Raw genomic sequence first — 11792 nt, forward strand, 5'->3', positions numbered from 1 at the left:
CATGTGCAAATGGTTCCAGCTTCTGTAAGTGCAAACATAGACCAGGGTTCTCATCTAGTGATAAAGAGTGTGGTACCCTGGAACTTTCATCTTTTATCAGTTGCTAAGATTGAAATGCTATAAAAATACATGAAGTGTGTGTTAAGAAAACAAAGGTAGAAAAAAGCAGGAAGAGTGTGTTGACCTAATATGCTTGCATTTTCATTTGGTTTTAAATACTTGTTCATTTTTTTAAATCTCTCCCTTTTTCAGTTTAGACTGTGGATTAAAACATAAGCCCTCAGGAGACACAGACTATCATTTTGTCTGCAAGACACTGCCTGGCACAGCTACTTTGAAGCTTCTTAACCATCCTTGGGGATAAAAAATGACAGTCAGGATGTGATAATTGCTACTTTCCTGGTATTGGGTCAGTAAGTGTTTGTGGAATGAGGAAGGACGAGAGAACTGGGAAAATGGATGAGGAGATGGCACCTCCAGTTTTCTGATAACTTGATGAGGAAGAGAATAGATTTGGCTAAGAAGACACTAAGACACTTTCAGTCTTTTACTTAATTCCTTAGGAAGATAGACAGTAATGAAAAAAATTGTCAATTTTGTGACAGGATATGTCTACATGAGAGACTTTCCCACTAATAGCATAACTTACCTAATATAATACCTTGTATTATATTCTGATTTACAAAGTACTGTATCTTATTAAATGTTAGAGAAATACAAATTAGTGGCAGTCTTTTTTTTTTTTTCTTTCTTCCACTGCTATTACATTTCTGCCCTCTTTCCTTTTAGAGCTCCACAAGTTGCTCTTCCTTTCTCAATGATGGCAGAGGGAACTTTCTCTTAAAAATGGAATCTACTAAGTTCTTGGCTTAAAGTTGTTCATGAGCATGCTGTTACCTTTGGGAGAAATCAGAAGCGTATGTTATGGGACCTCACCTACCTCTGCAGCCTTTCCTCCCCTCTCCCTCCAGGGGCACATTCCAGGTAACATTCTTCAGAAATGATCCTGGAGAAAACCCGTGGAGCTGGGTTTATGGTTCCTTTATGGACTCATCATCCATACCATCAGCTGGCCCCTCAGTGATGCTGGTGATCCCTCTGAAGGTCCCAAGTCATCTCCCCTCTCTCTTCATAGGACCAGGACCCACCTCCTACTTTACAGAGAAAGGAGAGGCCGGCCAGCTTTCAGTCTCTGTGGAGACCTGACTCCATCTCACTTTCCTGTAGTCTCTCCTTTATCACTGCTCTCTCCCTTTCCTCATTCCTACCACCTGGTGTAAAATATGAGCATATCTTTCCTACCTTAAGGAGTAAAAGCAAAATGGCAAAACACTCCTTTAAATCTGTCAGCTCCCCACACTGCCCTCACCCCCACTTCATGGACAAGCTTGTTGAAATTATGGTCTTCCTTCACTGCTAATTTTCTGACATCCCAATTCCCTTCTCAACCTATCTGCTCTAGTTTCCATTCACCACTCCACCAAAAGCACCTTTGATGATATCATGAATGATGTCCTGAATGGCCTACCCAGTGGATACGACTTTGCAGCACTTGATGTGATTAACCTCTCCCTTCTTGGATCCCTTATTTTCCTTTAACTGACATCTCCTGTGTTTCTTACTCTGTTTCTAGACCTTTCTGCTACTTTCTTCTCTGCCTTTCCCCTTCTGCTCTATTGAGTCTTTGGCCCTCTTTTCATGTAATGAGTTCTTCCAGGGTACTCCATTCTATACCAAAGGTTTCAAGAAATTCTATTGACACATCAGTTTCTGGAATCTATTTCATAGCCTAGAGGTCTCTCTTGAGCTTCAGATTCATCTATCCAACTGGGCACTTTATAGGCAGCTCAAACAATACATATCCAAAAAAGTGCTTATCTTCTCTGCAAAGGGCAGTCTACTTACCTGATTCTGAGATTCAATTTACACTATTCCCTCTGTGAAATAGTGGAAAAATTGTGAAAATTCTACCTCCTAAATATTTAATTGGTTCCCTCTTTTTTCTTCTGATGTCACTGCCATTAACCAGGCCTTACCTCCTATTACTAAGGTCACCATAACATCCCAGTCATCTTGACACCAGTCTTCAGCCCTCCAATCTTCCCTTTTCAATGATGGCAGAGAGAACTTTCTTTTAAAAATTGAATCAACTAAATTCTTTGCTTAAAATTGTTCATGAGCATGCTGTTGCCTTTGGGAGAAATCAGAACCATGTGTTATGGGACCTCACCTACGTCTGCAGCCTTTCCTCCCGCCTCCTGACTCCCTCATAGAAAGATGCCTTCTGTTATAGCCATACTCAATTGCCCTGATTTTCTAGACTTGACCAAGCTCTCTCACCTGTAGTTCTTTGCACCAATATATTCCTTGTGTCTGGAAAGCCTTAACCTAATTTCTAGTTGTTTTTGATGACTGAGATCAGGACCATGTTCTTTCAATACCAGCCATTTAAAAGAAAAAGTCAAAATATCTTGCATATTTAATAAACCACTCAAATATATTTTTTTTCCCCCTTTGCAATCTTCACATCTAAGATGACTTCTCTGGCCTTCTGTCCATTCTTCAGTCTGGGTTAGGTGACCCTCTCCTGCAATCACTTGATATCTGATATCAAGAGTTTTCTCTGGAGGCACAAGGATCCCAGGGTTGGAACTGTTTGTTTACCTGCCTGAGTTACTCATTATGCTGTGCACATGGGCTGCTCTTTCATCTCTGTAGTCCTAGACTAGCAGTGGGCCAGACACCCTGCAAATATTTATAGATATGAAATGAAATCCTCCCTTGTTAAACAATTCTCAGCCTTGCCAAATCACTTTACTTCATCCTCAATGACTCTAGAGAATAGGAAAGGGTAAGAAGATTTCTGGAGTCACCAAAGGTGGTGTTGTCAACTGTAAAGAATGCTGTGAACTCAGGTGGCCTGGGTTTTAGTCTTAACTCTACCACTAGCTCTGCCAGTCCTTTTACCTTTATGGAGTTCTGCTTCCTCATATACTATAAAAAGGGATTGGGCTATATTTTTTGTCCCTTCTGGTCCTGACATTCTATGACTTTAAAAAATGTCATTTATAGAAGAAAAAATGCACACTTTTAATTAGCTGGAAGTCCAAAATTCTAAACATCCATTTGGAGATATTGTTATTTCAAAAAAAAAGCAAGTGAAAGGGAGAATGGGCTGGTAGTCATTGGATATCAGAGTAACCACTCAGAGAGAGACTGCTGTAGTTATCTTTAACATGTTCTCCCAGATCTGGCCGCCTGGCTAAAGGCTATATTTCACAGCCTCCCTTGCAGCTAGGGCTGTCTAGATGATTCTGGCCTGCAGGAAGTGATGTTTGAACTTCTGGTCTGTGGCTTTACAGGAGAGTGACTTTTCTTTCCACTTTCCTGCTGGCTGGACTGTGAGAAATGGAAGACTCCTCCTTTGGAAGTTGAATGTTGAGCATGGCAGAGCTACAAGACAGAAGCAGCCTGGTTCTCTGTCACCACCAACCAGCCATAGCTGTTCTGGAGTTTTACATGAGAGAGAAATGGATTTGTTTAAGCTATGGAGGTTTAGGATTCTTTGTCACAGCAAAACTAAGAAACAAACAAAAAAAATACAGAACAAAACAAAACAACCCAATAGTATCCTTGCTAACACTGATACTAAAATGTTTTACTATTTTCAAAGTACACTGGAAAAAAAAAGAACAAAGGCTATAATTATGTTGAAGAGAAACACTTAGAAGTTTGCTTCAATCTTTCATAAAATAATCTTTTAGGAAATTTACGACACTACCCAGAACAAGATCCTAAAGCTTTGTATTCCACATTCCACTGTATCATAAAGAAGCTAATGCCTAGAGGCTGATCCAGAAGCCATTAATTTAGCAAAGCAAATTCTAATCCAATAAACCAGTTATCTACTGATTGATCATAATGAAAACTCTAAAACAAGTCACCAAAAACGTTTCTATTTTCTGTTCAGTCATTCCATTTACAAAGACAAAAAAATAATGCTTTTGTAGCTCGCACAATATAGGCTGTGAAGTTATAAAACATTAACATCCTTTGCTGCTTTTCAGGGGTTGGAAGTGATTATGCTTAATGGTATTACACAGAAAGTACCTTGGTGCTATAAAATAAAGGGTCCATTATCAGATTGGGCTTCAAGGAGAGTGGAGCCCAGAAACATTTGAAACAATCCTCCTTCTACTAGCTCAGTGGGCAGAGGAAGTGCTGACCCCCATACAGTCTGCCTCTGACTTTGGGTCAGAGGGGTAGAGGACTGCAGCATTGCATGTCTTTAACAAGCAAAGCAGGAAGCCCCTACACACAAAACATACTGCAGGGAAGAAAGCTTTGGGTATAAAGAGCTGATAAACAATCAGCACTTACGGGCTGTACTTTGAGCTAGCGCATAACGAAAACTAAAAATATTCTATCATTAACAAGGGGCACGAGCTAGAAGGAAGTTCCAGAAGGCACTGGAGAACTATTCCATTAACTACACACTAACTTGTGGGGAAACGTTCTTAACCAAACTTAGAACCAAGGACATGTCCTTTATAGTTCCTAACGCCCCCAAATGTAGAGCACATATTTCAACCTGTCACTGATGAGCTGACATGGCCCTTTCCTGCTTTAGGTTCTTACTATGAATGGGGCCTGCTTGCTTTGTTTATTCAAGGTGTGCAATGCTGAATGAAGCTCTCTACTTCTCTGATCTGACTAGATCTGGTTTCAGGGTGTAGGATAAGTGAAAAAGAGGCAGGAAAACAAGAGTTTGATGATAGAGGCCTTGAAAGCCATGCAGAGGATTCTGCCTTTGATGTAGTTGACAATAGGGAGCCAAAGTAGGTCTTTGAGCAAGGGAGTGACATGATAAAAAGCCTTATTTTAATAAGCTCATCAGTATGAGAAAGGACTAAAGAATGGCAGATCAGTTAGGAGAGAACTACCTTAACCCAGACTGAGATTAAAACAAAAAGTCTTTTATGTGGCTGGTGGTCATTACAAGGGAGAGGAGAGTACAAATGGGATACTTTTTACAGGAACAGAGGGAACTAGAGATGCATTTCTTCCTTAGGAGTGAGACAAGAGGCATATTTGAAGACATGGAATAAAACTCATTAAGGATGCAAACATAGTGAAGAATATAAAAGGTCAAACCAACAATTTACCATCAAATCAGGACCCTTCTCCGTTGGGAAGGAGGCACTGCTGATGACTACACCAGAACAGCAGGTGCAAACTGGGACAGTCTCCGGCAACCCCAGGCCAGTCCTGGGAAAAGGGAGACTTTTGTCCATCATATCTGAAAAGAGCCTTAACTACCAGCGCAGAAGGCAACTCAGATTCACATGACTGGCTCTGATTTCTTGTGCTCTAGACCTAGGTTTCCAAAAGCTCAGAGAACATTCAAAGGAAGCCACCATCAGGACATAAAAGAACACAAAAACTGCTCCTGAGAGAAAGGTGGGGGAATAGCCAGAGAGGTAAGGTAGAAAACAAGTATTACGTCTCTGGGGTTGAAACTGCTCTACTGAGTCACTATTTCTCACAATCCTTTTGTCTTCTGTATGCCACATCCAATGTGTAGTCTCTTTGCTTATAGGATTTCAAGGACTAAGCTACTTTTATTTATTTTTTTTCTTGAGACTGAGTCTTGCTCTGATGCCCAGACTGGAGTGCAATGGCATGATCTTGGCTCACTGCAACTGCTGCCTCCCAGGTTCAAACGATTCTCCTGCTTCAGCCTCCTGAGTAGCGGGGACTACAGGTACATGCTACCACGCCTGGCTAATTTTTGTATTTTTAGTAGAAACAGGGTTTTGCCATGTTAGCCAGGATGGTCTCGAACTCCTGACCTCAGGTGATCCACCTGCCTCGGTCTCCCAAAGTGCTGGGATTACAGATGTGAGCCACCATGCCTGGCCCCAAACTACTTTTCAAAAAAAATCTTACTTCAAGTCTACTTCTGTGAATAGTCATATCCTGTTTCCATGGATGACTATTGACTTGTGGACAAATAACCATAAGTGGGGCCATAAGCACAGCATGGGTGTGGCTAACCAGCACATACCAGCTGCGGGAATAGTGAGTGATACCCAGCCCTGCTCATACCTATGGTCATGGGAAAAAAGGATATGCCATTCATCAAAGTGGCTTCCCTGAGACACAAAGAAGAAGGGGGAAGAAACTGTCCCAAGACGTGAGAGGCATCTTCAATAAATGCAGGGCTGTCATGAGAAAAAAGGAGTCCATGGAACTTTGCAAGCAGACCCAGTGTAAGTAGATTAATACGAGCACATTACTTGGTTCCAGTCCCAAGAAGCAGCCATGATGGTAGGAAGCCAGTCCTCTCTGCACACTCAGCCTACGTGCAGCAGGGCTAGATGATCAGAATTGGCAAGGACATAGCAAGGATGTTCACCTCTCCTTCTTGGTTCATTGAGCTCTTCTGTCAGCCCTCAGGAATCTGTTTGTCCCATACAGCAGGGGTCCCAAAACTCCTGGCCACAGACCGGTTCCAGTTGGTGGCCTGTTAGAAACCGGGCCGCACAGCAGGAGGTGAGTGGCAGGCTAGCCAGCAAAGCTTCATCTGTATTTGCAGCTGCTCCCCATTGCTTGCATTTCCACCTGAGCTCTGCCTCCTGTCGATCATCAGTAGCATTAGATTCTCACAGGAGCGAGAACCCTGTGGTGAACTGCCCATGCGAGGGATCTAGGTTGCATGTTCCTTATAAAAATCTAATGCCTGATGATATGTCACTGTCTCCCATCATCCCTAGATGGGACTGCCTAGTTGCAGGAAAACAAGCTCAGGGCTTCCACTGATTCTTTGTTACAGTGAGTCCTATAATTATTTCATTACGTATTATAACGTAATAACAATAGAAATAAAGTGCACAATAAATGTAATGCACTTGAATCATTCTGAAACCACCCCTGCCACAACCGTAGAAAAATTGTCTTCCACAAAACCAGTCCCTGGTGCCAAAAAGGTTGGGGACCCCTGCCACACAGCACTTACATAGTGTACAGTAATTTGATGTGTGGGCAATTTTCTCTACTATACAGCAAGCTATCAGAGGGCATTCACTCTGTTGGTCAAGTTCTCAGCACACAATGGGCATCCAAATAATACTTGCATGAACAAAGGCACACAATCACAGCTACTTTCTGTGCTTTTGTTTCGTGTGTGTGTGTGTGTGTGTGTGTGCGTGCCTGTGTGTGACAATAGAAAGTTCTTTCATCTTCTGTTTTCTATCCCTTATGGGCCCTGCATGCTTTTCTAATGATGATTCACTATCAGTGACTCATCATCACCCTAGAGAAGGTGACCAAGATTAAACCTCCAATTTTACCTATATAATCTCTTTTCCTTTATTGTTCTGAAACTATCAGTTCCCCAAACAAGATTAAATCTTCCAGTTTTTCTTAAAAGCAATTCTCCTCTACGCCTGAATAAGTGGCAGAGTGAGAAGTACAGTGGTGGAGTCAGGCAGAGCTGGGTGAGAATCTCAAGTGTGTCCTTGAGTTAGTTAGCCCTGAACTTGGGCTACCTGGACTGTACTTCATTTAGCCTATTTGTAAAATGAGGATAACAAATGCATAAGGTTGTTCTTAGAACTAATGTTTTTATAAATGTTTATATTAAGTCTTGGTAAGTATTTAACTATCCTGTTAAGTTCTTACTAAGTGCCAAGAACCATGCTATTCTAGAATCCTCCCAGCAACTTGGTGAGGAAGGTCTTATATTACCTCCATTGTCTAAGATAAGGAAACTGAGGTTCAAAGAAGTTAAATAACTTGTCTAAGATAACAGAGCTACTAAATGTGGGAAAGCAAAAATTGAGACCCAGGCAGTTAAACTTCAGACTTATTCTACGTTGACACATGAAGAAGGCACTCAATAGGTAGTTTTCAAAAATCATGGCCATGTTAGTTGTACAATTTTGCCAGAATTTATTGTTACTCTCTGAGATCTTTTACCATTATTTAAAAAATCTACCCTAATTTTCTGTGATGCAGAAGATTTTTTTTTGTTTCAATATCACAGTATAATAAATAACCAGTTCGGCTTTTGGGAAAACAGGGAGATGAGGGAGAAAAAGAGAAACACAGAATGATGTTTGCTTGTCTCACTTACTGACGGACATTTATTGATCCCTGAAATGTTTGGCTTGGCATTTGTAACCCCTGAAGCCCTTGACATAAAGTACCAATAAATATAATTGAAGTCGTTATTTTCCACTTTGCTTCATTCCTTTTCTATGCATTTAAGGATCTGTCTTGTAAGTGTTTAATACAGTTATCAAAAAAGGCACTAACTTTTGTCATCAGATTTTTCTTGTAGTCTTTCTACACTTTTTTTAAGTTTTTAATTTTTGTGGGTATATAATAGTATGTATATACTTCTATATACCCAATACATATTTATGGGGTACATGAGATGTTTTGACACAGGCATGCAATGTGAAATAAGCACATCGTAGAGAATGGGGTATCCATCCCCTCAAGCATTTATTCTCTGTGTTACAATAATTCAGTTACACTGTTAGTCATTTCAAAATGTACAATTAGATTATTATTGACTATAGTTACCCTGTTGTGCAAGCAAATAGGTCTTACTCTTTCTAACCTTTTTAAATGACCATTAATCATCCCTATATCTCCCCGAATCTCCCACTACCCATCCCAAGGCAATTTTTTTTTTTTCTGAGACACTTAAATTTACCATTTACTAAGCATCTATTACACACTTGGCACTATCCAGTTGTTACTAGTTTATGTCTAAAGAGGACTGGCCTCATTAGCTGCTCTCAGGAGGCATGCTGGTCTGCCCTGTGTGTTCCATTTTTTATTCATGCTCAGGGTCCTGTAAATGATAATCACATATTATTAGATTCTACGAAGACCTACAAAAATATTTTTACATGAATGCAAGAACTAGGGCTGCCCCTTCATTAGTAGCAAAAAACAAAAGAGAAAAATTATTAAGGAATAAAAATGAGGTGGCTCAGAATAACTTTGGATGGATGAAACCAGCCAAAAAAACTGCTAAATACTCTTCTACCATGTCTTCCCATCAGATTCTCGTTCACCGGAAGGCTAAACTTGCAGAAAGTAGTTTTGGAGTAAACAAAGCAAAACATTCTCAAAGCTGAGCAGCATTTCTGTCTTTAGCGATGAGAAAATGACATATCTAATGAAGGTAGGTTGAAATTCCCCATTTTTAACAGTGAATATGCTCAGAAATATTTTTGCTTTTAAAGAAGCTCTAGGCTTCTATTGCAATGGTTGAGTGAGACTCACTTCTTTTCATTCTCTCATCTTTTTCTTCCCTCCTACTTTTAGACATCTGGTAATTTATAGACTTGGGATTAACTTATGTAGCAATTGAAGAGAAAATAGCAATTATTACATCCATTGCTGAAAACAGAGAAGGTAATGAAATTTTTTCCCGAAGGGTTCCGGTCGCTACAAATTCTATACGAAAAGGGTGCCACCATTGGCCTCATTTCCTCTGCAAAGTGGTGCTTAGGGAAGGGTGCACACCTGCTCAGCTGAAGCAGGCCTGGTAACTTATCACGGAGGAGTGCCACACGCTGAAATAATTATGCACAGAGCCACAGCTGAGTGGAGGAGTGAGGTCTTAGGTCATACACGCGTGTCTAAATCTGTGATACATGTTTATCATCTGACCCGACATCAGCCAGGAGAGTCAGAATTAAGTCCCCCACAACCCAAGCCTGCACCATCAGTCTTTAAACATGAGCTTCTTTTTTCCAGATCTCTAAAGGGGTCACAAATTATCGGAGGTAAAATTGAGATCTTGTATGTCCAGGCCAAAAGGCTGCCCTGGGATGTTAACTCCTTTCTGTTCCTCCCAGAAATACTGGGGTGGAAAAATCCGTGATCATATTGCCATCTATAGCGCCTACCTCAGCCAACACCTCCATCCCATCCTGCCTCCCCTAAAACTGAGGACATGTTTCGCAAATTTCCTCTGTAAGCACTGTATTCAGAGGAACCCTAAAGGCAGTGCCAAGATTCTTTGGGAGAGAAAGAGAAATGCAGTTCTCTTTTCCAGGGTCACACTAATAAATTCTCTTTTACACTATTTCCAAAAAGAACAACTTGGTTTTAAGACACTGTACACTACCTTGTCATGATTCAGATCTACATGAAAACTTTTCTCTGGTGGTGATTATTGAATGATAGTAGCCTATTTAAAAATATTTAAGACACTGAGTTTACTCCTCTGTAAAAAGGAATTGAACAAGAGGAACTACTTAAGGTTTTTCCAGCTCTAAAGTGCAGGCAAGTCATAATTTCCAGATTCAAAGAACGACCCCCTGCATATGTGAGCAAATCACATGCTGTCTATACTACAGCAAGCCTTCAGGATAATAAGAATGTGCATGGTAACACACGGCTTCCAGCCCTCTGCCTCCTGAAGAAAGGCATACAGAAAGCATGCAACTTACAGAGGGGGGACAAAACTGATTGTTTTACTCGTATGTTTTTCCTTCAGAAAAACTATCCATAATTTTATAGTTGACGACTTTTATTCTGCTTATTTTGAGTTGAATCATTTGCATTGCTCAGATTTAAAAATCTAATAACCACTCTACAGACTAATAAGCACAGATAAAAAAAAATCACACTCAGTTCTTAATCACTGATGAATTTCAACCCACTGCTCCTACATACAATTGTAAAGGAAAGGCTTAGTTTTCAGGTCATAAATGATGTAGGACAACAGCATCCCCAAGCATCAACCAAGGCAAACACTGCAAATACTGACCACGGCTACTCCAAAGACAGAATCCCATTCAACCCTAGGTCCACAGCTGAGGCTGGCACATGATAAAAAGTATAAAAAGCCAGGCTGGAGCCCACTACATTCTCTCAGTGAGCTAAAGCCAAGAGCAGAGAGCTGTGAGTACATTTTATATAGGGGACCGTGAAAGTGTGCAGATTCACTCAGAGACCCCCAAATCAGAAAAAGTGAGGCACACTCCGGAGCAAACCAGCCCCCAGATCCAAATCAAAGCTGTGTAGGGCATGAATGTCGCTCCACTTACCCAGCATAGCGGTTGTTATAAAGGTGGCTGTGCCCTGGTTGCAGAATCTTCAAAAAGAGCCAGCAAAGAGGCAGGAAAGCAGCTGCCTGGCCCCTGCGCTTCCCGAGACACTTCATAGTGTTAAGAAGAGAGGAGTTGAAAGTTACTTAAGCAGCCACCCGAGGCTGGAGGTGGCTCACAGCACCCCCTACACACCGCACACGTTCTCTGGGAAGGGGGTGGGCGAAGAAGGTTGAGAGTGAGCAAAATGTGACACTTCTCTCCAGCTACAAGGGAAAAAAAAAGTTTAGGCAGCTGAGGAAGGGAAGTTGCTATTACGACTTGGTCTTGGGACAAGCAGCAGCGCAGCAGCTGAGCCTGATCTTTAATCAGGCTCGCCTAGAAAGGGCTGGGCCTCCCTTGTGCTGACTCACGGCAGGGGTTGACTGGGTGCTGCTTCCTTTGGGTGACTCCTCTCTGCGTTTGGTTTGTTTGCGTTCCCAACTTGCGGCCTCTAACTTTTCTGTGCAAGCTTTCTTTCTCTACCTTCTTCAGCATGAGGATCCTACCTAATTGCAAACGATTTGTCTGATGGGCTAAACAAGCAGACATGGATTATTCCAAGCTTAATGTTTTTTTTGATCTCCCATGACAGATTCCTAAACGGATTCTGCCTAATGAAATGCACAGTGAACAATCATGATGAGAAAGTGCACAGGGGTACCTATAGCACCC

General features: G+C 41.3%; 1 protein-coding gene across 1 annotated transcript in view; it reads right to left on the reverse strand.

Annotated features, from left to right (window-relative positions):
• Positions 1 to 11443, reverse strand: part of CPA6 (carboxypeptidase A6) — a 317040-nt gene extending 305597 nt beyond the window's left edge. Inside the window, exon 1 of the mRNA XM_063726667.1 lies at positions 11079 to 11443. Coding sequence (XP_063582737.1) covers positions 11079 to 11194 — 116 coding nt within the window. The 5' untranslated portion in view covers positions 11195 to 11443. The remainder of the gene's footprint in view (positions 1 to 11078) is intronic.
• Positions 11444 to 11792: the final 349 nt, after the last annotated feature.

This window comes from Pongo abelii, chromosome 7 (genome assembly GCF_028885655.2).
Source record: "Pongo abelii isolate AG06213 chromosome 7, NHGRI_mPonAbe1-v2.0_pri, whole genome shotgun sequence".
Lineage (NCBI taxonomy): Eukaryota > Metazoa > Chordata > Mammalia > Primates > Hominidae > Pongo > Pongo abelii.